This window comes from Bombus pyrosoma, linkage group LG17 (genome assembly GCF_014825855.1).
Source record: "Bombus pyrosoma isolate SC7728 linkage group LG17, ASM1482585v1, whole genome shotgun sequence".
NCBI lineage: Eukaryota > Metazoa > Arthropoda > Insecta > Hymenoptera > Apidae > Bombus > Bombus pyrosoma.
Genome location: NC_057786.1, coordinates 493,941 through 518,874, shown reverse-complemented (window position 1 = coordinate 518,874; position 24,934 = coordinate 493,941). Strand labels below are relative to the sequence as shown.

General features: G+C 26.4%; 3 protein-coding genes across 12 annotated transcripts; all 3 read right to left on the bottom strand.

The window, feature by feature from the left end:
* Positions 1 to 102: 102 nt before the first annotated feature.
* On the bottom strand, positions 103 to 7,135 carry LOC122577017 (tyrosine-protein kinase hopscotch). The gene is made up of 12 exons (XM_043748042.1): positions 6,902 to 7,135; positions 6,250 to 6,548; positions 5,656 to 6,015; positions 4,562 to 4,765; positions 4,193 to 4,473; positions 3,786 to 4,110; positions 3,211 to 3,600; positions 2,557 to 2,933; positions 2,291 to 2,487; positions 1,837 to 2,121; positions 1,395 to 1,732; positions 103 to 1,322 (listed from the first exon to the last, which is right to left on the bottom strand). The coding sequence occupies exons 1-12, from the start codon at positions 7,001 to 7,003 to the stop codon at positions 989 to 991; spliced, it is 3,492 nt and encodes a 1,163-aa protein (XP_043603977.1). The 5' UTR covers positions 7,004 to 7,135; the 3' UTR covers positions 103 to 988.
* A 1,032-nt stretch (positions 7,136 to 8,167) lies between these two features.
* LOC122577013 (liprin-beta-1) lies at positions 8,168 to 17,032 on the bottom strand. Of its 8 annotated transcripts, none has more exons than XM_043748031.1 (13): positions 16,858 to 17,032; positions 16,222 to 16,360; positions 15,789 to 15,955; positions 13,424 to 13,548; positions 13,118 to 13,349; positions 12,451 to 12,612; positions 12,141 to 12,272; positions 11,940 to 12,021; positions 11,134 to 11,426; positions 10,897 to 11,073; positions 9,851 to 10,222; positions 9,335 to 9,516; positions 8,168 to 8,366 (listed from the first exon to the last, which is right to left on the bottom strand). In XM_043748031.1, exons 1-12 carry the CDS (start codon positions 16,885 to 16,887, stop codon positions 9,358 to 9,360), a joined length of 2,070 nt encoding a protein of 689 aa, XP_043603966.1. In that variant the 5' UTR covers positions 16,888 to 17,032; the 3' UTR covers positions 8,168 to 8,366; positions 9,335 to 9,357. The 8 variants fall into 8 exon arrangements, with proteins under 8 accessions (XP_043603966.1, XP_043603963.1, XP_043603964.1 ...); XM_043748028.1 differs by having other exon boundaries at positions 11,847 to 12,021; positions 16,858 to 17,031; XM_043748029.1 differs by having other exon boundaries at positions 9,420 to 9,516; positions 11,847 to 12,021; positions 16,858 to 17,031.
* Positions 17,033 to 17,663: 631 nt separating this feature from the next.
* LOC122577015 (zinc finger protein ztf-16) lies at positions 17,664 to 24,848 on the bottom strand. Of its 3 annotated transcripts, none has more exons than XM_043748039.1 (8): positions 23,776 to 24,848; positions 23,476 to 23,729; positions 22,937 to 23,169; positions 22,596 to 22,827; positions 22,238 to 22,506; positions 21,813 to 22,148; positions 21,509 to 21,735; positions 17,664 to 21,181 (listed from the first exon to the last, which is right to left on the bottom strand). In XM_043748039.1, the coding sequence occupies exons 3-8, from the start codon at positions 23,110 to 23,112 to the stop codon at positions 20,937 to 20,939; spliced, it is 1,485 nt and encodes a 494-aa protein (XP_043603974.1). In that variant the 5' UTR covers positions 23,113 to 23,169; positions 23,476 to 23,729; positions 23,776 to 24,848; the 3' UTR covers positions 17,664 to 20,936. The 3 variants fall into 3 exon arrangements, with proteins under 3 accessions (XP_043603974.1, XP_043603972.1, XP_043603973.1); XM_043748037.1 differs by having other exon boundaries at positions 23,476 to 23,711; XM_043748038.1 differs by having other exon boundaries at positions 23,476 to 23,711; positions 23,791 to 24,848.
* Between the last annotated feature and the right edge of the window lie 86 nt (positions 24,849 to 24,934).

Here is a 24,934-nt window from a genome sequence, read left to right as displayed (position 1 = left end):
ACATATTACATAGTTTACAAAAATTACATATACATATGTACAGATTTTAGATAAAATTATTTTAAGTATACATATATCTTAACTTTTGTAACACTATGTGTACACTTGTGTAATATTATATGTAGATATACATATATTAGATAAATATACACATATATTTCAGAAATAAAATTTTCTACGAAAGAGATCAATTAAATTCGTGCTTAAAGATTAAAATCTTGAAAAGACGTATTAGTTTTTTCTCAATATTAACAAACTACAGTAATACATAATATATTATACGAACTTTACTTATTTAAGCTTAATTCTTAATATACTGTAATTAATATATCAATTCAACAATTTTTTTAATGTTTATTGCATTAAACATATGTATGATTGCAGTTACTTAACTTTTACAAATATTATTTTTTCATCTTAATCTCAATTTTGTGATATAATTAATGAAATGATCATTTATTTCTTACAAAAAGCAAAGATACTAATTTCTTTACAATAAGTATTTACTTGTATGTAAAAAGAACTCCTATATATACATATACACAAGGAAAGAATTCTGCGGAATTCATTCTACTTTATACTAAATTGTATCTCTTTACAAATTCAGAATTTAAATTTATTTCGTAAAGATAAAGTAAATAATATATGACAACAGGCAATAGGTACATTAATACCTTCCTTTTTGAATAATTACAGCAATTATATTTATAACAATAATTTCATATAAATTTTTTAATTAAGATCGAATCATACTCTAAGTAAAGCATACCAATTTGCATATTTACTTAATTATTAAATTTGAATTAATATATTGCTATTTAATGTCCATAAATTTGAAAAAGTTCAATTTAACTTTGACAAATAGATATACCAAAGTTCCATAAATTATTAAAATTAAAATTGTACAAATTTTTTACATAATTTAAGGTTAAACTTGCCTAACTTACACTTAATTTCATATGTATTTTTTATTTTCTATCTTTGCTTTTTAGTATTGAGCAAGAAGATCTTTAATATCCTTGCAAAGAGTTGCAAAATCTGGTCTCTGATGACTTTGTAAATGCCAGCAAGGATACATAAGTTTTACATAAATTGCTTGTGGACAGGTAGACGGACAAGGAAGACGAGTACCTCTTTCTAATGCAGCCAACAATTCAGTACTTCCTTTTTCTTGTTCGTTTTGAAGACGATCTATACTTGAATCAAGGCCGGGTAAACGTGGTTCTTCTCCAAAGCCAAATGTTTCATACATTGTTACACCAAATGACCATACATCTGATCTAGTAGAAAATTTTCCATCTCTAATACTTTCTGGAGCATACCTTAAAAAGAAAGACTTTCTAGAATAGAATAGAAACTCAAGAACACATAATTTCGTTATATCTGTAACTTACCATTTAATAGGAAGGCCTCGATCAGTTTGTAAAATGTAGTAATCATTTTTTCCAGTAACTTGAGCTAATCCAAAATCACTGATTTTAACTTTATTTTCATCTGCAACTAAAATATTTCTTGCAGCAAGATCTCTATGAACAATACTCATACTACCTAAATAATCCATTCCCGTTGCAATATCTAAAGCAAACCCTAATAGTCTTTTATGAGACAATTCTTGTTTGTGAATTGTTAGATAACTTTGCAATGAACCGTGTTTTACATATTCCATTACCAAACAAACTTCAGGTTCTGATATTACACCGAGAATTTCCACTACATTTGGATGTTTCAAGGTCTGCAATTTTATTTGATTAATATCTATTACAGTTTTAATATTGCAATATTAATATTAAATTGCACAAAAAATAAATTAAAAGTTAACTGAATCTTTAAATTAACCTTCATTATAGCAATCTCTCTTTCAAAGTCTCTTATATCTGCTTCAAGTGCTCTTGTTTTCAATTTTTTTATAGCAACTTGTTGTGGTTCAATATCTTTCCCATTTTCTCTTTCCAAAGTACCTCTATAAACTTCCCCATAAAAACCTTGACCGATTCTGCCTTGTAGAATTATATTACAATCGATATCTAATTCATAAATTCCTCGCATTTGACCTAAAGAACCATTGCTACTTCCTCCAGATCCACAATCTTCTCCTGTTCCAGATTCATTTCTTCCCATTACCTATTTTTATATTAATATTATGTGTTAAGTTTATTATAATTAATTAAAACCATTAATTTTTAGAAAACACGATTTGGTTAAATTATTTTTATTCTTTAGACTTATAAGTAGCAACTATTAAATTTAGATGTTGAAATATATTCAATCAATTAGTTTATTATTTTATTACCTTGCCTAAATCACCATGGTGTCCTATTCTCAGAGCTTGAGTGGAGTGTTCAATACAGTTCATGTTAGGAATGTTATTTTGAGAAATTGAACACCCTTCTGAATCTCTTCTTGTATTAGATAACCAACCTAAATATGCAGAGAGGTCTTCTGTACTGCCTACATAATTATCATTGGTGTTAATTAAACTTTGCACGCCTAAAATTTAAATAAAATAAATTTTTAAATTTTGTTAAAACAATGTTACTATAGCAAAGAAACTCTTACTATCATCAGTGCCATTCCATTGAAGACTTGTATTGTCTGTAGAAAGACTACTACTTCTTGATTCACTATTTATTGACCTATTATCGCTAGAGTCAGAGTTATCTTGCTCAAATTTTTTCAATTCAGGAGTAAATGTTTTAGGGAAAGCTGTTGCGTACGTATGACTTCTGCGAGAATTGTATACTTGATACAGAATTTGATTAATGTCTCTCATAATTGCTTGAGGTTGTTTTCTAGAACCACTTGAATCTCCCCAACATTCAAGCATCAACCTATATACGTCCGTAGGACAACCATTTGGAATAGGTAAACGTTTTCCAGATTCATAATATTTCTTCATAATAGCAGTATTTCGAAATTCTTGTAATGTGGCTCCCCTAGGATTAAATAGCACACACACATATTAAGTTTTATTTTTATAAATTTTACTTTTATTTGTTAAATCAGTGCTAAATCATAATTGGACCTATAAAATATTTGTGATAAATTACTATATTATTAAACACACGTATTTTATAATTTATGCTATTAAAACAAGTTTATTTTATTTACTACATAGTTTTATACTATGAAAACAATTCTATGACTAAACTAAATCAAAATTATAATGAAATAACAAAAGACTTGTAGATTTTGTTTATTAAAAAGCTTTACCTAGCAAATATTTGCCAAATTGTTGTTCCAACAGCCCAAACATCTGCCTGAAAACTATGTCTAGCCAATTCTGTATCATTATAAGTTTCTGGAGGTAACCAGTGAATATCTGTTTCTGTATATACAAATATTCCTGGATCGGCAAGTTTTACGACAAAACTATTATTAGTATGGGCATGTACTAGCAGTTTATTGCATCTAATGTTACCATGAACTACACCATTCTCTTCAAGATGCCAAAGAGCAGTGGCTAAACAAGCTGTTGCTTCTACCATATCTACAGTTTTGATAGTTTGAGAAGAAGAACTACGTAAATATTCATCAAGAGAGCCATGTCGTACCAATTCCAGAAGCATCCCAATGGATGGTGTTACTGTTAAACCATACAATCTAATACAACATATAAAGTCATTGTAGTATCAATATGATATACATAAATTTAAAAACGTTACTAATATTTGTTATACTATAACTTAAGATATTTTAATTATTACATTATTTCATATAATATTAAAATATAGGAAATTACAATTTATATTTATTTTATGTACCAATCTATTCAAAATGTTATTCACCTTACAACAGCGTTTGAACGCAATAGGGACCATTTTCCAGCAAGTTCCAAAAATTCTTTTGTAAAATGTATTTCTTCTTCTTGTTTTAAAATTTTCAGAGCAACTTCTAATTTTTTTCCTTTAGTTAATCTCCAAATTGCTCTATAAAGAGCTGTTGGTGAATATTGTTGAATCCTAGTAGTTCTTAAAAAAGGTTTGTAAATTTCTAACTGATTGTGAGGTACACAACAAGGTCCAGTTTCTAAAACTGAAGCAATTATTTGTTCATCAGCTGCAACTTCATTAACTGCACTTTCAGGAGCACAAAGTAATAATGATGATTTATCTAAAAAAGCAAGTTAATTCTTTCTCTTACTAACATTATTACTACAGATCAAAATAAAACTAAAAAAACGTTCTTAATTTACCATATTCTGATGGCGGTAAACATTCTGAAAGATATGGCTGTCCTTCAGAATCTTGGAAAGATGAGACACATTGTGCCAATGTATTGTATCGACTAGAAACACCAGTAATAGTGAAATCATCTGATTCAATCCTTTCTTCTATTCTCTTTGAAAATAATTTTCCTTCCTTGTTGCATGCATCTAAGTAATATACATTGTACTCTGTTTCACTCTCTCTAAGTATATAAGAACCTGGTTTATTAGCACGCTTTTGTTGGAGTTTCATATATGAAAATTCTTGCCTAAAATAAAATTTTAATGTTATGTTCTTATACTTTTATAAAATTTTATACTGCAACACTATATGAAATTAAGTAAATGAAGTCTTACCCAACTGGACCATGACATTTTAATTTATGTAACCTTTCTAAAGAAGGGGTGACAATTTCTCCACATAAATTAAATGTCCATTTAACTGCTAGGCGATAGTAACCATCCAGAGCAGAAACAAAGGACACTAAAATTGCATTGTTTGAAAATATTAAGTATGAAGGTATACCATTCTTTCTTGATATTTCCACTGTGTTATCTTGTCTAGAAAATAATAGAAATGTTAAAATTTGAAATACTGAAATATTACAAACAAAAAAGTGTTAATTATAATATTATATTGAGATGTTCAATGCTCAAAGGAAAAGAATTTTAAATTTTACTACAGAAGTTCCAATATTTAAGAGAAAAATAGTAGCAGTATTAAATTTGATTTTTTAGTTTTCTTTACACTTAATTTACTTAAATAGTATATTTAAGAATATTATACAATATTTTAAATTGTATACTACCAATAGACTATGCGCTACGCAAAATGTTAAGTATTTTATATAAAATTTACACATTTTATTACATAATCTTAATGAATTGAATGCAAACTTTCTTTTCTTAAGAAAGAATATTTTTATTACAATATGTAATAGTTTTAAATCAAATTTAATTTCTATAATAATCGTTCGACACAGAAATTGCGACTATGAATAAACGACAATTATAATTTTATATCAACAAGATCTATAAGAATAAGAACTATTTTTACTAAGAAATATTGCTTTTTACTAAGAAAAAGAAGGAAATTATTTCTACAGATAAAGATAATATTTTTAATTTTCTTTAAAAATAAAACATACAAAAATATAATTAACGATAATAATATAATGTATTCAATTGTGATATATTAAATACAATTTACAAACAAATATTTCTTATGAAACGATAGTATTCTCTATCTTATTCTTTCTGTAGACAATTGAATAGTAAACTACTGAATAATAAAAAAGATTTGAGTATAAAAATATTAAAGATTGACTTCATCATAATGCATAATACAGTTTCTACTACAAAAAGACATTTTTCTGATAAAAAAATGTAAAAATTACGTTTAAATCTTGTTTCTAATATTTATCTATTATATTTAATAATAAATTTAAAACCTTATAGAAACAAAACATAAATCTTCGATTGCACATAATGTAGTCCATGGATTAGTAATTGTTTCACAATATTTTACTTCATCAAAATTGACTCTTAAAGTAATTTTTGCTGGAGGATCTTGAAGACCTCTATCCATTAAAGCTTCATATTCTTCATATGGGTAATTTGGTGCCATACACTCAAATTGTTTCAAATATTGTTCTTTAACATAATTTGCATCATATCCAGATATTTTACGAAGTGCATTCTGAATTGGTTTTTTAATAAAAAATGCATGACGCTTTATACATTCTTTAGGAATATATTTTCTGTATTCCGCTTGTACTGTTTCTCTTGATATTTTTTTTTCTAACATCACTCTATAAAAAGACAACAAAAATTGAATTGATATTTTACAAAACTCAAACTTTATTTAATTAATAAAACCCATACTAGAATCAAAAAACAAATTAATTGAAATAATAATTCATACAAATTCCATATTTATAAAAATATTTCATAAATAACAATATAAAATATTTTCATATTACACTAAAAATGAAAATATAAATAAATAAATCATTAAGTGATTGAATTAAATACATTATACAAACCTATACATATCACTAACACCAAGACCAATTAATTCTTGTTTATGTCTTTCATAAACAATGTCTGGTACATTATTATCCATAACATCTGAACGTGCCTGTTGAAAATAATAATCGTAGGCTTTTATGTCAACCTGCTTCAGTCTGTGTAAGCTTGAAGGTTTGAATCTTAACCTAAAGTCATATTTGTTTTTATCTTTCATTTCCAGGAGGTATGCTGATGGATACCAAAGTTTCGTATAATGATCTCTAAGAGTAAAAAGATGCCTGGCTATTGGACCTATACCAAGAGATTTACAGGCCTAAAAAATGATTCTTTATGTAAATTAAAATGCAAATTTAAATATTTGCTAAAATAAATAGGATAAATTTAATTTAAAAGGTTGTTATTATATGCAATTACATTACATTAAATTTTTTATTAAGCCTAAGTTTCATCAAAATTTATATTAGATCTTTAAACAGTTCAAGTCAAAAATAAATTTTAATTCAATTTTAATTTCACTCAACACACACATTCAAGTTTAATTGATATTTGCAAAATACCAATAAAACTATTCAATATATTGTAAAATTCTAAATAAAATATTCATTTAACCTCAAAATAATAAGAAATAGAATTATGGGGAAATATAGCTTTTTAAAATTATTTTACCTTAATACAAAGGTCTTCAATTGTTTGTCCATAAGTAATTGTAAGATATAATTCTTTGTCTTCGTTCGCAACATAAACGATCGCTGAACAATCGTTTTCCATTGTTGATACAGTTATACGTTCTTTTCACATTTTGTTACTTCAGTTGCTCATAGTATATTGTTTATTTACAATGCGAGTTTGGAGTTTGCATTAACACGCATGCACGGGTGTATATGACCACGACCGTGCGCGCATGGCAATGAAAACACGAATGAATGAATATGACCATATATATATGTATATAACAACAATATACATACATATATACTTATATACAGACCATGAATATATAAAATTAATTGAATATTTCAATTTATTTACGTAATAAAAAATAGAGGGTTAGATTAACAATAAAACGATAATTATATTTAAATTATACAAAACAATTTTATTCATATAAATCGAATTTGGTAGATTGTGATTTTCATTTATTTATTTAAATATTGGTACAGTGATATAAACTTTCAATTGATGCAATTTTGTTTAAACATTTAATATTTACGAACATATAGTTAAGTAATATAAAATATAAATTTACTCAATTACTTCAAATTATTTAATTTATATCTTAAATGACTTATAATTGAAATTAAATAAATTGTACTTACTTTTAGAATGTTATAGAATTAATAATTAATTACCATTAATTGAACTAAGAGCGATTAAATTTTAACCAACTTTTATTATCCAATTTTGAACCTTATAAGGTCCTACATTTACTACATTTAGGGTAGAGCAAGGTTTTACTTTATTCGTGTTGATTTAGAAAATAACATAAGATATAGAAGTATTGTTTAGATAAATAAAATCCAAGAACTTGTTATTCAATAAGTTTATGAAATATTACACTTTTATTCCGTTTACAGTTTAGAAGCTTCAATTAATTAAAAAACACAATTTTTTAAATTTAAGATGATCAATATTGTAATATTTTCATTACTTGATTTTAGTCAAGGATATAATAAAACAAAAGTAGTAATAAAATTAAGCATAATAAAACTACAGAGGTAATATAAATATTATTACAATTTACGTTTTATTCTTCATAAATATGCATGCTAATTAATTATTCATATTTTTAAACGGCTAAAACTTGTACTGTAATTTTTATAAAACTTAATGTTCCCATTACGCAAATATTGTTTCCTCTTCATGATATGAAAGTATTGTATGATATTGTAAAATTGTACAATAGAAAAGTAAATAAATATATTGAAAACATACTTTTTCTAGAAAAATCATTTCTATTAAGACAATAGTCTATTTAATTTTTTAAAAAAGATTTTTGTTATACAAGATTAAATAGTAAGACTTAGTCTAAGAAGATGAAACAATGGTCCCTAAAACATTTTTCTTATTTACAGGCATAATTACTTTTGTCAGATGCAACCAATAACTCTTCTCTGTCTATTATCTCCTGGCTCTGGAAAACATATGGTAGTATTTAATACATTTAAATAACTAAATATTTTATATATTAAATTACATAGTGCAGTATGTGAATAGATGATAAAGTGAAGTGAAATAAGTAAGATAAGTGATTACAATAACGTACTAACTTACCTCCTTAAGCATTTAATTAATAAATGACTAATTTATTAATAAATAAAGAAATAACAATTATAATAAATATATATGAGATATATATAAAAGTTCGTGAATAAACAAATCATTGTATATTATAATAAAATATATAATAAAATATGAAATAAAATATGTAATACCTAATAATCTTGTTACAACATAAAATATGATAAAAATATAGAAAAGTTTATTAGAAAATTAAACATTTTTTTTTAAATAATAAGAATATTAATATAAAAGTCATAATTTATTTATTATATATTTTTTCCTAAATATGATATAATATATGCATATGACTATTTTGTATATATTAGTTAATAAACTGAGATTTATGGGCGATTATATCCAAAAACATATAATTAAAAAATTATAATAAAATTCTTTGATGATAAAATGATTATATCTTTGTATTATTTATTAACAACAGAACCAATTCTTTCGTATTTGTTGACTTTCAAAATTAATTACGAAAAATTAGAATTTTTTTGAATAATAGCTCTTAATAAAATAAATGTTCATCGACTAGATTTTAAGTACTATCCTAAAATATTTGCAGTTTAAATATTTTAACTGCTATCTTAAAATTTCACTATTTTTATAATTTAAATGATTCTAAATGTAAAAATTCAATGATGAATTTAAGATTACTATTTTGATATAGTAAGCAGTACTAAACAATAGATAACAAGTATAATGTAAAAGAATATTTATATGATACATGAAACCATATATTTAATGAACTATCTGTCAAATATGAAATATAAATTAATAAAAGATTTGTATTAGTATTAGTCGAGTTAAACTTACGAGATTGTGATCTGTGACTATTGTTAGAATGTAGGTGAATTCAAGTTAGGGCTGCCTGGTGTCGAAGTAGGAGTTGATGGAGTACCTGGTGGTGAAGCATCCAAAGGACAGACCAAATTACCATAATCTGCTTCGTTCTTGCTTTTTTTGCGTTTTAAAGTAAACTGAGATTTCTTGGGTACCTAAATCAATTTCATTCTAATTTAATTACAACATTTAAATTTAGTACAAGTTTGATTACATATCATTTATTTAAAGAACATAGACTATTCATTTATAGACTATTTATTTTCCTATTAGTTTAAACATTAATAAAAATTAAAGATAGAGAATTTTATGATTATGGATAAAACAATGGAATGATAATGATTTCATTTTAGGTAAGAAAGTATGAAAAATTTCAAAGATATTCCCATTTTTGAAAATAAAACGGAGTTCTGAGTAATTTAATCGCAAACTACTATGGACCATCATCTAAGAAATAATTTATCTATGCTGCAAAATAATTAAAGTCACCTTTAAACGAGCAGTAAGCGTAAGTGGAACGAATCCAAGGCTACTCTCAATTTCTCTTTTCCTTTGTACAACTTCTCTTCCAAGAATTTGATTGAAATGTGTAGTTAAATGTCTACGAAGAAGAGTTTTTCCTGGAGAAATACTAAGTAATGTGGCCAGTAATTCTGAAGTAAATCTGCCTTCGTACATCATTAAACCTCCATGTACTCCGGATCCTCTCATATTTGGTGCATATTCTGCTAAATCAACTACCCTAAGCCATTCCATTACTCGATGATTTGTCCACAGATGAACATTACCACCCTCTGCTCCATTACCATTTGTAGATCTTCTTTCAAGGTTATCAAATTCAAAATTTAGTTCTCGTAAAATCTATAAAATTAGATATATTGTTATTTCCGTATACCTGTAAAATTAGATATATTTTCTTTTTGTTCTTAAATTTGACATCTATCTGTTACGTCCCGCGACCTAACTAGATGCTCTCATTCATCCTTCGGTCGGGATGCCCAGCAACTGTTTAAACATATTTGCTCGGACCCGCAATAATCCTAAGGAACCGTTATAAGATTTAACATTTTTTCTTTACTCTCGAAGAGTAATCAATTGTCATAATATATCCTTCAAGTCGGAACGTTCCTTAGGGTTATTGCTCATTACGGTAAAATATGGGAATAGCGGATTTTCCCACGTACGATGTTCGAAGACCACTTCCACCAGCGAGCGACCGTTGGTGGGGGGCGGCCAGCACCCATCACTAGTTTTCTTTATAGACCTCACTATCACCGAACATCATTTGCTACCAACTCTTCGATCAGGAGATACCTTGACTTGCTTACAACTATTCGCTCTAAACACTTCTACATTTCTCGCACGCACCACTCGCAGACACTCAAGTCCCAAAAGTTGTTGGAAATAGAAGTTATATTTAAATGTTATATTTAAAAGTTATAAGTTTCTTTATGTTACTATATCTTAATTTAGATTACTGTAGTTAGTGTAATATTTGCAACGAATTAAGTAAAATTAGGACATTTTAAGAGTACCTGAATTCCCCGTCTAAGACTTGCAGCATGTAACTGTGCAGTAACTCCAAGATTTAAAAGGTCTTCAGTGGTGAGTCTGTGTAACATTCTGCCATCAACTTTACCATTTTGAAAAGCTTCTTTATGTTGTGGTAACCCAATATCATCCAGCCATCGCAAAACTGCTGCATTATCCATCTATAATTTCATTAATATTTACGTGTTTGTACAATTCAATCACTAAATTGTAAAAATTACCTTATCTGATCCAAAAAATTCAGCTCCACCACCTTTTTCTGATTCTACCGCATACAATAATTTCTTCCTATGAAGAACATTTTTAATTTCTAATTCCTTTTCTAATTGTTGCTGCGAGCATTCTAACAATTTTGTTCCAGTAGCACCCCATCGCCTCAATTCACCCGCGTAACATTCTAATCCTAAATTTGCAAGCCAATCTCCAATTTCTTCCATTGAAAGTTCTACCAGAGGTTTCTGAATCGACTCTATTTGAGAATTTGTATCTCCTATGATTGTTTTCTCCTCTTCAGCTAAAATGAGAATAATAAAAAAAATTTAATATCATCAAACTAGACTCACTATTAATGTAATGTTATGCTGTATGTTAACAGTAAATGTAAAACAGCGAATAAATAATTTGATTATAATATTATTATACAATAATAATTTGAAGATACAATAAATATCTTAATGTCCAAAACATATAAATGTTTTAAATACATGGTATTGTTACATCATATATGTTAATTACACATGAATTACATTATAGATCAAAACAAATAAAATCAACATTTTCATGCAAAACTCAACATAAAACTCGTTTTAGAAAATTAATTGTGATCAACGTTAATATAAGTTTTAAAGCCACGATTGCCTGCCATATAAAAAGAACAATTATTTTTTGAAAAAACATTTAAAGATGCATGCTTAAAGGGAGAATCAATCGCAACCTAGAGTAGGCGCAGACAGGCATCTCGCGGAGGCTCCTTTAACGGCGAATGGTACTGTTGTGTGTACTCCAGAAACTAAACTGGGTACCTTACCGAACACTACACCTTTCTTTGAAGAACTCGGTGGCCTAGGAAGACTACTATATTGGCTGGTATGCCTCCCAAATTTTTCTCCCTGCAATAAATCGCTAACAATAATGTATTCTCCTATTTTTATCATAAATTTAGTATAACTATTTATATACCTCTTCTGCAAAGAAGTATCCAATTTTATACAAATTCTTGTCAACTTACATTTGATACAGGACTTGTACTACGGAGTGCAAGATTTTCATGCTCTAAACTTGCTTGTTTAAGCTTCATTTCTGATAAAGAACTCAAGAGCTCTAATTTCTGTGTTTCCAAAGCACTTCTTGACAGTACTTCCTTTAAAAATTAAGACTATTGGAATAAAGTAAAAATAAAAATAAAATAGAAACAAAAAGAAAACAAAGTATATAAAAGTAGGATAAAATTATAAAGATAATATAAATTATGCTATAAAAGAATAACAGCAATATTAATAGAAATATAATCACTATATAAAATAAAATCACCAAATTACTTTTTGTAATGCTTCTTCCATTCTTCTGAGTGACTCCTTCTTCTCTCTAAGCATATTTTCCAATTCTTGAATTTTGTTAGATTGTGCATCTACCTGATCTGACAAAACTGACACTTCCATACGTAATGTGCCACGTTCATTTTCTAATTTTTTTAAACGTTCCTGTAATATTATTTAATACTATGTATAAGATATAATTTATTAATCATTATTATATTATAAAACAACACAAAACACATTTTCACAATTAACATACTCTTTTTAACATAATTCATTTATTAGCATAACAACACTGAATGAAACAAATAATTTAATTTCAAATCATACATATACTATAATATAGAAAGTAAAAAGAATATAAAAGGAAAAATCTATGAAAAATTTTTCCTTTTTTTAAATTATTCAGTATTAGGTATTAATTAAGATATAAGAATCTTATCTCATCTCACTCTCATGTATTCATCTCAAGTTCCATAGTGTAAATAAATTAATATAACTTAGTTAAGAATTAAAAGATATAAATATTTACAATATTAAATGCAACAACTTCACGGTATAATATTTATATCGATTACTCTCTGATTAACTATTTAAATTATACATGTTATTGCACACGTTTTAATTATCAAAACTTTTTAATATTCTCTATTAGTAGACATCAATATACCTCAGTTTTTGCCTGACACTCGTTCCATTTTTGTACAGCTTGAAAGTGTTGTAGAGAGCAACAATAAGGAAAGTCTTTTCTTCTTAAAAGAAGATCTGATTGTGATTTAATTCTTTGTTCATGTACTATTCTATTCCTCAATCGTCGTTTCTTTCCTAATTCTAACGATTGATTGCTTCGATTTCCTTTACACTCTTTATTGCCTTGACAGTTATTGGTTTTTGAACAAATGCTGTTCAACCATGTTAAATAAAATCAGTAATTTAAAATTTGCAAATAGCAATAAAAAAATAAAAACACAAAGACCTCATATTATATACTGCAGAACATAAAGGTGGAAAAGTCCCAATATGTGTTAAATTTGTGGATGCACAGAGATTAGGTACACTTCCCCTCAGATTAACCACTTTAGCATTACCTAATGGACAACTCTAAGAAAATGATATGATTCTTCTAAACATTTTAGAAACACACTCTATTTTTTATATTCTTATTATGTATACATAAAGGCTACTTACATATAAATTAGAAAATTATCATTAATATAATACTAACACTTATAACTACAAAAGTTACTAGATAAATATTTTGTTCTTATAATCATATACAATTGTAATATATATATTATATATGTTATAAACAAATTTATATATTTGTAAATAAACATATATATATTTACTGAAAACATTTATATGTATATATATAGATATTAATAAAATTATATGGTATTCAACCTGGTACGTCATTACAACATATTTCTATCCTTGAAAATTATTTCAAGCTCGAAGAAAATTTAAAAGAATCATTATTAATGTATGTGATTTCCCATTTCAATGTTATCTCATTTTATATTTAATAAAATTACAATCTTATATTTCGGAAAGATTAATTTTTCATAAAGTCTTATATACTTTAGATGTTAATAAATGAATTGAAAATCGAGTTATAAATATTTTAATCTTTCTTTTTAAATATTCCCTTATCCATTACCTGGCAAAAACAATTGCCAGATTCATGTATTTGATGCTCAACAAAGCCAATATTTGCAAACTCATCTTCTCCTTGTTCAGAATTTGATGTTCCTGAAGAATCATATTCTTCAGAAGGAGTCCAACTGCTATCCAATTGTTTTGACCTCGACATAATCTTCAATAACTTTGAACCTAGATCAATTTATGTAACTAATCCTTTAAAAAGTTCTATGATTTCTTTCACCAATCTTAATTTTTCTATTCAAATATAATGCAACATAGAAATTTTAATAGACTTTTACAGAGAATTTGTTTCATCAAATAATGTAAAGTGTTGTTAAAGAAATTTTTTTTTAATTATATATGATTTATAAATATAAGAATTTCTTTTTAATGATATCATTTAATCTCAATCTTGCTGTCTTCTTTTAATTATTAATAGGATCTTTTGCAAGCTCTTTCTTTTCTTAATTCGTTATTAATTTTTTAATCTTAAAGTTATTTACTAATTCTTTCCAATCAGGTATTTTTCTTCATCCCTTTTTTTCAATCGTTTTAATGCAAACTAGATTGCACAAAAAAATATCAATAAAAAATAATTTTTATGAAACGATCACGACGCGGTTCTGTTCGAAACTAAAATTACCAATCTAAAATTTCTCAAGACGAGAGTAGTCACGTGACGTAATCTATACATAGATCATTCTTTATTTTTCGAAATGCCTAATACGAAAAATTTTTCTAGTTAACATTATTATTAAGATAATATCGTGATTAAATTTGTCATATTCGGAAATCTATATTATTCGTGTAGATTTAAATATACATATTTATTTTCAAACAAAAGAAAGTGTATGTTCAAATTTAGAAATTTATAAAATATATATATATTAAACTTATATATTTATAGATATTCAAAATTTTTTACATCTATATAATGCAATAAATGTAAATAAATAAAGTTTGCTTTTTAGATATAATCTAATAGAGTATAATTTTCCAATTTAATATGGAACTAGGATGAAAATCATGATTTTCATATTATTTGTAACAAATAGGATTTTATTGACTACACTATTTGTCACAATTTTTAATTAAAAATTGAAATCTGTTATATATATATATATATATATATATAAGCAAATAGTATTTTGAGATGAGATTACCCCAAATTGTAAATATTTAAAGTCTTTTGCCATTTTGTATTTCAATTCATATCTTAATCTGTTTGCAAGTATGTTTGTAAGTATGTCAAATAAATCATTTTTCAAAATCTTTTTTAAAAAAATATATGCAACATTGAAGAGTTGAATCTCTATTTATATAAATAAAGTCAAACAAAGTATCATAAACTGTCTCTTATAAAAGCATTGCAGATATCAACTTATCCCTTCTCTTACATTTTTCATAAATCATTAATTAAGATAATTTTAGGTACAACAAATTTTGTGACAAAATATTCTGATGGTGGAGAAGGAGACCTTAAAAGAGTGCAGAATGCTTAACATAGTATGGGTGATACTACTATTGTTTTAACACTGTTCTAATTGATATTTCACTTATTCTGTTAGCAATCCCAAAGTATGCCAAATTATATTTTTTAAGTATATTACTTTATATAACAGAATGTTTTATCTAGTTCTTTTATTTATATCATCTACAAAATAGAATATAATTGAAATAAACATCCAAATGTTTACCCCATCCAATGGTTGCATCCATTGCAATAAAATTTTAGTAGTATCTGTATCTGGTGGTGAAGGAGGACTTGGAGAATTCTTAATTGCTGTCACAAGATTTTTTGTGGCTTCTTTAACAGAATCCTTCCATTCAGCATTACCATCATTGTTACTTTCCGTACATACACCTGTTAATATATGTATATTACAACATTAATGATCATGTGTCAATTAAAATTAATTAATACCGATTATTATTTATACTTTAAATATAATATACTCATATAATATATTCTTTTTAAATATGATATATGCTGATAAACTAAAGAAATTATACAATGAAAAATCTTACTATACTTCTAATTTTTAATAATTCTAATAATTTCTAAGCTAATTATTATGTATTTTCATACACTTTAACTAAAATTATTTTAAATTAATAATCATAGTTTACCAGAAATAATGTCATCCATTTGTAATAAAGCAGCTTCCAACATCTTACTAGCTTCACTTGATGTTTTTGTAAGAAAAGTTGATTCTCCTGCTTGTATTGTGTTTCCGTTTCTTTCTTCACTTTTACCCATTGCTAATTTCTGTGAATAAACAGGATCATATATTAAAAGTAATATAAAATAAATAATGAAACGCTTGTTATATAATTAAATAATAAGAATGATAAGCATCAAAAAATTTTAAAACTTACTTAAAATAAGTAATTGTAACATATATAACCTAAAAACTTCTGTTTTAAAATTATTTTTAGATTTAAGACATAGTGTGTTTTTGAAAAGTATTTTATTCAAAGGTTCAAATATATAACTTTATTCACACATTAATAATAAAAGAAAAAAGAAAGAATAATTGCAAGACAGAAAAAGATAAAGTTAACTGTCAAATAAGTCTGCGTTTCAAAATGGCGTGTTTACCTAAAAATCATTTATATATTGAGAAATGAAATAAAATATAATTAACCATCCTTTATTAATTTACATCTTTTTCACATTTTGTGTGAAAAATAGATATATGTCCCTCTTTCAATAATTGAATAAAATATACAGTTAAAGTACATTTCTGAAAAAAAATAACTCACCTCTCTGTACCATGATTTAAATTCATGCATATAGTTTGAAATTTCTCTAAATCAATTATAGACTCAAATCATAAAACCAATAAAAAGCAACAGGTGTTAAGAACAACGCCCAATAGTTTACCGCCATAGTAGCATTTTGCTCCTTTTTTCTAGCGTTTCGCCCCCCCCCCCTCCCTACATATAAAATTAGTAAACTAGTCTTAAATTATATAAATAGTATCACAACTAATATCTAGTAATATCATTCTCAAATTAGATGAAATATTAAAGAAATAAGGATAACTATTTTAATTATATACTGCTATGCGTATTTGCAAACTATAGAATAAAAGGCAAATGTACATATATATATATATTTATATAGTATATATATAATTATATATTATATATATATACACTACATAATTACAAACACTATTTTTTAAATTTATCTTAGAATTTTCTATTATTTATGTCTTCTTTTTTCGATTAATGAACTTATGAGAGTAAGTCATTTTTTCTTAAGAATAGCATATTAAAAATCGCCTACTTATAAAAGAAATTAGTTAATTAATAAAAAGTAGAATTGATCAATTTAGCTTCTGAGAGACTCTTATGTATAGATATACATATAATATATACAATAATGATATATTTCAATTGTACCCATTACACCATAGTTATAGTAACATCAACAATTTTAGATTTTTGCCTATCATATTCTTAAATATGTTGCTATATTCATAAATTTGTAAGAATGAATAGAATTGTATATTTGCATTTTTTTTAAATTAAAAGTTAACAAAGGCAATATATAGACAACTCTATAATGTTTTAAGTATTTTTATGCAATATTCATCATATTTTTGCAAGGCTAAAGAAAATATCTCCCCACTTGAATACAATTTTAATATTACATACTTTTCCTAAACACGATCACAGTGTAAAGGCATACAGTTTGATGCTTCTGGTCCATTTTCAGTTAAATCTATTTTGCTTACTTTATGTTTAAATATTCTACGTACAATGTTAGGTAACATATTTTGGATTTATAATATGCAACATTTTAAATTATTTATATGAAAACCACTTTTATTTTCAATTATTATTTTTTTAACTTGTTATTTGAAATAAGAATTGTTTTAAGTAATAATATAATATTAAATATATAATATTTTTGCTACAAATCAAATTAACTTTTGTACAAAATAAACGTAAAGTAAATCAGTTTGGGCATGTAAATAGTAGAGACTATTTAAATCATAATTAAAAATTGTACCTATCCGATTGTATTTATCTAATTACATCTATATGTACTTTAAGAATTTCTAAAAATTTTTCTAGATTATTACAGAAACATCAGTAATTTTACATTTGTGGAAGTAGAACCTAAATCAATTAAAGTTATTATGGTAATATTAGATTTAATTAAATTTAGTTTAACTAATTAATTAATTATTGAAATAAAGATGAACAATCACAAGATAAAATAAAATGGAAATATATGTTCATATGTAAATTCTTCGCGTGTGTTGATATAATATATTAATTTTTAAATCTTAACAGCTTCTCACATTAATATAGCAAGAAAATAAAAAATAGCTCACAGCAAATTTTAAGATGCAAATTGAAATATTACTTGAAATACAGTGAAACGCATATCAAATATGAAAGATTCATATATATTCTTATCTTACTATTTTGTCAGATATCTTAATAATTCAATAATTTATGATAATGAAATAACAGTTAACTTTGATACATTGAATTAAAAAATGATAGTTCTCTTTAAAAAATTCCACTGTAAGAAATATTATTTTCTGTAGACACACAATTTAGACCGTTAAGAAATCAATTAGTTTTAAACAGGATGATAAAAATCTATATATAACGGGTATATATAAAATAATCTAATTAATACTGCCCCTTTCTTATAATTTATGGAGCATTAATTCATTATTATTTTCAAAATAAATTTAATTCTAGCACACTAAGATAGAGAACAATTTATTACATAATTGAATATGTACTGCTTTTGTTTTTTTTCTTAATTACATTTTGACGAATATAGTTATCATTAAAAACATTATTTGCTCACAAGCTCTTTTGCTTTCTTTATCTTTTAAAGACAAAATAATTTAATAAGAAATATTTTCTGTATTTCATTTTTGTATGATCGAGCAAGAATATGATGAACACGCAGTCTGTTATAGAAAGATATTTAAGAAATTTTTACATTGACGATGCTAATTTAAAATTCTTTTTCTTAAGAAAAGTTATGTAATATTTATTTAAGATATTAAATATAATAATCATTTATATATTCATTAATGTTTACTTTTAGCGCTAAAAGATATTGTTTTGTATCAAAAAACACATCATGTAACACATGATACACCATGATCAATGTAAAATATCTTATAATAAAAATATTTTACATTTTTTTATGAATTTAGATAATTTAAAATTTTGTTAACAAAATAATTAATTGGAAAAGCTTCATTATTTCAAAAATATAACAATAAAACTTTGATATATAGTAGGAAAATACGAAAAATAATAAATTTTGAAATAAAGAAGCATCGTCAAGCTTGAGGCATATTTAAAACTTAATATATTGGAATGCAAAGTAACAATAAATAACTTACGTATCGATAAATAATACAATAATGATAATAATAATAATAACATAATCATGGTAATAACATAGTAATAGTAGTAATTATATTAAATATTACGCAATTTACGGAACGATCTTTAAATAACTACAACCATTGATAACAGTAATCGTGCGTATGGCGCTTAATGTACTTGTTTAATATAGAATATGTACAGAGAATATGTACCCAATTTAATTACACATTCTATTGTAATTTGTTACTTTTATTTTCTGAAACTATCTATAATATTTCAGTATAAATTTTTAATAACTGTGATTCGAAATTTTTGTATATTACATAACATAGTATAATAACACAAATTTATGCACATAAATTGAATATTCTGTATTAAACGTACATACACACACACGTACACAAAACACTTATTGAGGTCTCGAAATCATATTTCGCAACTATTAATGAAATAAACTTTTTTGTAGTTATTTATATTGAAATAAATATTTAATTTTCATTTTAAAATAAAATTAAAGTAAAATTTAACTTTAACAACTACATAATAATTTTTATTCTGATATTCATATCAATTTCTGAAATATGATATCTCGACTTTCTTATTTGCATACCTTTTTTATACTTTAATACTTTTCTGTACAAATATTTTTATATAAAATATTTCTTATGCTGACACAATATTTTAGTTGTCATATCCTTTTCTTATTTATATATCTGTATTTATATGTAACACACGGCTCGGTTCTTTCTTCACACCATAATAATAAATTGACAACCGAAATTTAGTTTGTAAGTAATTTTCCTTAATTATTCGTGATTCCTTTCTTCATACAAAGAACCAAAGTAACAACATTTTGTAATGATCATAAAATCCTTTCTATAATAAAACTAAGTAAAATTATGTATAAGGACACATTACATAAATATAAAATTAATAAAATTTAACAAATAATTTTACAAAAAAAACCAAACAGAAAACAGTGCGTAAAAAGAATTTGAATAGAAAAAAAAGAGCACATTTTGGTAATATAGTCACTGTTTTTTTCTATCTAAATATACATAACTATGTTTAAAACTATCAATAGAGCTTCTGGAATACGTTTTAGTAAAGCTCCATGGACGGATCATTCGTACCATCACAAATTAGCACGTTTCGGACGAATGTGAGCGTTGGCAAAGGTATTTTGATGAAGGCACGACTTTTTCCAGATTGCAAAATTATTTCTTGAACCTCGTTTACTTGATTTCTAGTTAATCAATATCTGCATATGTAGATATTAAAATAAATAAAAATATTAAGTTGGAACATTGTAATACATATGCTTTATAGCAGAAAACAATTCTTTTTAATTCAAGATTATGATTCTGTTCATATAAATTATAGTAAAGTAATTTATATTATATAATAGCTATTTAAATAAACGAGGTTCTAAGAGCTCTTAAAAGAATATTATTCTTTCAATAAAATTATTGATGACTTTTGCTTAATAAATGCGAATTAAATTGATATAAGTTGCAACATTGTTCTCCACAAATATTGCATTTCCAAGGATTGCTTTCACTATGACAACCTTTGTGAAGAAAATATAATGTTTGATCAGGAAAGGTAATCCTACAGTGAGCGCATTGAAGTCCACTACTTCGTTGATCGGGCCTTGTCGAACTAGGAGGTTCTCCTCTTGAATGGGGATTTGAATTTGAACTATTATTACCTATTACAAAATCAATTTATCTGTTAAATTATATTTAGATCAATTATATGAAAATAGTTACTTTAAATAATATATAATAATATATGCAATAATCGTATATATTAATTAAATCGAGTATCAGGAATACAAAGATAGTTTACTTATGATTGTCATATTCCTGATTAATCTTTATATATTTTAAAATATAAAATAATAAAAATGTTAGAGAACATAGCTAAGATAAATATTTTCATAACACAACATAAATAAATGTAATTCATATTTAAGAACCATAAGTTATATTAAGGTACTAATAATATATATAACTTAATAAGATAATAAAGTTACCATTATTATTATTGTTGTTATTGTTATTATTTCCTGAGCCAGATGAAAGTTTACGTCGTAAGTCGTCTCGAAGAAGGGATTTTAATGGTGAGACCTTTATCAAAGATGGTAATGGAAGATTGCTGGATGTTGCTCCATTTTCTTCCGCTCCATTACTGTTTGGTTCTTGCTTAATAGGAATTAATGAAATAGAAGGTGTAATTGCCTCTTCACTTCCACCAAGATTCCTTAGTTAAAAAATTAGTTTAAAATAAATTTAAAATAGCATAAAAATGAAAACCAATTTGTAAAATCTTTTCTATACCTGTGAATGCCACTACTGTTAATTGGTAACTGGTGGTGACTACTACTTGGAGCATTGCTATTACTGTCTGCACTTTGAGGACTATTCGGGCTATCTCCATTTAAAGGAGCAGGACTCGGATTTCGTTGATTTGTAGTTTGTTCTGGATAAGGAATTGATATTTCTATGTGAGGTGTTAGAAAGTGCATTGGCGGTGTTGCATTATCCGCGGAACGATTTCCAGTACTGTCTCCACTATCGGAAAGAGGAGCAGAAGGCATAGCTTCACCTGGAGCACAGCTATTCATCAATGAACTTGAACTGTTTGGTCCTGGATTATCTAGATCAATTCCATGTCTAAAATAGAAATAAATAAGTAAGCACTTAACAGCAAAATGCCGTTATTATAAAACAATATAATGTTATTAAAATAATTAAACACCGACCTATTAAAAAAATGTAACCTGAGGCACTTCATAGTTGCTGCACGATAATTGCACAAAGGACAAGACTTGACCATATCATGTTGGCCGACATGTTCATTTTGAAAATGAGCTCTCATAGCAATTTGTCGTTGAAAACCTCGGTTGCAAATTGGACAATGATAAGGCAGAGTCTTAGAGTGTGTTGTAAAATGTTCTGCCAAGTGATCCTTCCGAAAAAATCTTTTCTGGCATACACGACATTCATATGGTTTCACACCAGTGTGTCTCATCTATAAATAATACTCATTTTTTCTTACATTAAAATCGCTTAGCTTTCAAATCTTAGTAATTTTAAAACATAAACAAATTTATTTTATACCTTATGCCGTCTCATGTTAGCTCCATTGGAAAACTGCATATTGCAAACATCACATTCAAACATTTTCCTATGAGAACGAATTCCAGGATGTGTTTCTTCTCCATCTCCATCATTTTCAGTAGCTTCTATATTCTCTGTGCTTTCTCCTGGCTCAGCATTAGCCAAACATTGATCCTGATGAGCGCAGAATGCTGTCTTATTTATAGTTTCATAGTTCTCACACCTTTCACACCTGTCCACACGTTATGGATCCTTTGATACGCTATTTAACACCTTGATTATCTAAACGTTTATTGGAATTTTTTTAAATACAAAGAATTAATTACATGAAGATGACAGACCTAAAAGCTGGTACAGCACCATCACCACTATCGTAATTAGTATTTAAGGCAGCTTCATTATCTGGATCCAAATTCTCCTCATCTCTCGGATTTGATGATTCTCCAACATCGGCGTGCGAACAGGAATGGGAATCTACCTCGTTTTCCCCGCCACCAGCATCAACCCCATCTGACATGATACTGAACCCTCCAGAAACTGTATTGTTGAACCTGCACCATTCGTCGTTGATTACCTACAGTATTGAACAAATATAATTCAATTTATCCTTTTTTTCAATAATACGAATTTACATATCTTAAATTTTCAATGTATTATACATAAATTTACACAATATACATATAACATTAGAAATTTTTATGAAGACACATGCAGTATTCAGTTTCGTTACAATTTAATCCAATAACATAATGTTCATACTAATAATACGCTACTACTAATAAACAATGCAACAATGAATAACAAATGAAATAATAGAAAAGAAAAAACATACAATAAATATAAGTAACCCAACTATATTCTCGAAAATTTCGATGTTTACCTGTCAGTTTCGATCGAGGATTCGAGGATGACGAGACGATTGGTCAATCCTGAGAGTAAGAGAGAGAGAGAAAGGGGAAAAAGGGGGGGGGTACTAGGACATGAAGTGAGAGAGATTCCGGCAAAGCGCAATGCCAGAGTACACTGCACTTTGTCCCAGTTTCGGGGGAATCCGTCACTGGTGACGTAGTTTTCCGCCGATCTGGCTGGCCTCGTCACCGTATGGTCAACATCGTTCTACGAGAAAGAGGGAGTCTGAAGTTTTTACTTAGTTTTCTTGCTCAAATTATACATAACCAACCATCTCCACTATAACCTTGTTTTAATTTGTCCTTTGCTCAAAAATGTACAACACTTATATGAACCACTGCACACTACTCTCTTACTGCCTTCTTCTGAATGATCGATTAATCGAAATAATCGATTCGACGATATTCGACTTCATAGTAATATTCGATCTATCAAATCGGTTATCTGTCGATTTTTTTCTATGTATTGGCCGCAAATGTAATATTACTCAAGAAATGAGTAAATGAACTAATCAAGGACTAATCTACGTAACATTTAATTAAGAAACATATACATTGCGTAAGTAATGTTATACGCAAACGGTTGTTTATACACTTTTACTTTATTATATACATTTTTTCGGAAAAGATGTAAATAAGAATGTATTTCAATATCGAATCATATGTATGAGAGCAGTTGAGAGTATGTTATATACGAATAATAAACTTTCTAATTAATTCATTTTTTGGAACAGGGAGAGAGAGAGAGAGAGAGAGAGAGAGAGAGAGAGAGAGAGAGGAAAAAGATTTAAGTCTTAAAATTTAATATGCCTTTTAATATCTGATTATATCAATGATATATTATTAATACTCAATGTTAAATTCAGTATTGTTCGTAAAGATATCGAAATAATGTACGTATTTTCATTTTGAGTTGAACTGCATTCTAGACCACGAAAAATTTTTTACTGATATCTAATTTTCTGATACTGAGCTTCTCGTAGTCGAAGAGTAGAATCTAAAAATACCAGTTTTTAAGTTTCGAAAACCTTTCAAATTTAACCTAAAGCTTAACTTTATCTTAATCTAATCTAAATCTCTACTTCACTTACAAACCCGACACTGTTATTAATTGTTTTGTGAACGTACCTATCTGTATTAAGTTCAATATAACTCGTGAAACAAAAGTAATATTCGAGCAGGAAGTTCTTGAAATTCAAAATTAATATTTTTTAAAATATATAGATCAGTTAAAAATTTGTAATGTCTCAAAACAAACCTTAGTCTCATTTTGTACATTTATGTTTTCAAACTATGCACTTATTTATTAAAAATAATAAAAAAAAAAATTGAAGAATTATGAGAATAAAGTATAATATAATGATAAACATGACAGCAGTGTACATATTTTAAAGAAATAATTAATTTGTTTAATTAAGAATATATATATGT

Coding starts and splice junctions, on each gene's coding strand:
- LOC122577015 (XM_043748039.1), bottom strand. CDS start 23,112: ATGTCAGATGGGGTTGATGCTGGTGGCGGGGAAAACGAGGTAGATTCC. Junction 22,828..22,936: donor GGTGCTGTACCAGCTTTTAG/GTCTGTCATCTT, acceptor ACGTGTGGACAG/GTGTGAAAGGTGTGAGAACT. Junction 21,182..21,508: donor TAACAACAATAATAATAATG/GTAACTTTATTA, acceptor ATTTTGTAATAG/GTAATAATAGTTCAAATTCA.
- LOC122577017 (XM_043748042.1), bottom strand. CDS start 7,003: ATGGAAAACGATTGTTCAGCGATCGTTTATGTTGCGAACGAAGACAAA. Junction 6,549..6,901: donor TTGAAGACCTTTGTATTAAG/GTAAAATAATTT, acceptor ATCATTTTTTAG/GCCTGTAAATCTCTTGGTAT. Junction 2,122..2,290: donor ACCATGGTGATTTAGGCAAG/GTAATAAAATAA, acceptor ATATAAAAATAG/GTAATGGGAAGAAATGAATC.
- LOC122577013 (XM_043748028.1), bottom strand. CDS start 16,887: ATGCATGAATTTAAATCATGGTACAGAGAG. Junction 16,361..16,857: donor TTAAATCATGGTACAGAGAG/GTGAGTTATTTT, acceptor GTTTATTCACAG/AAATTAGCAATGGGTAAAAG. Junction 12,022..12,140: donor GTACAAGTCCTGTATCAAAT/GTAAGTTGACAA, acceptor GATTTATTGCAG/GGAGAAAAATTTGGGAGGCA.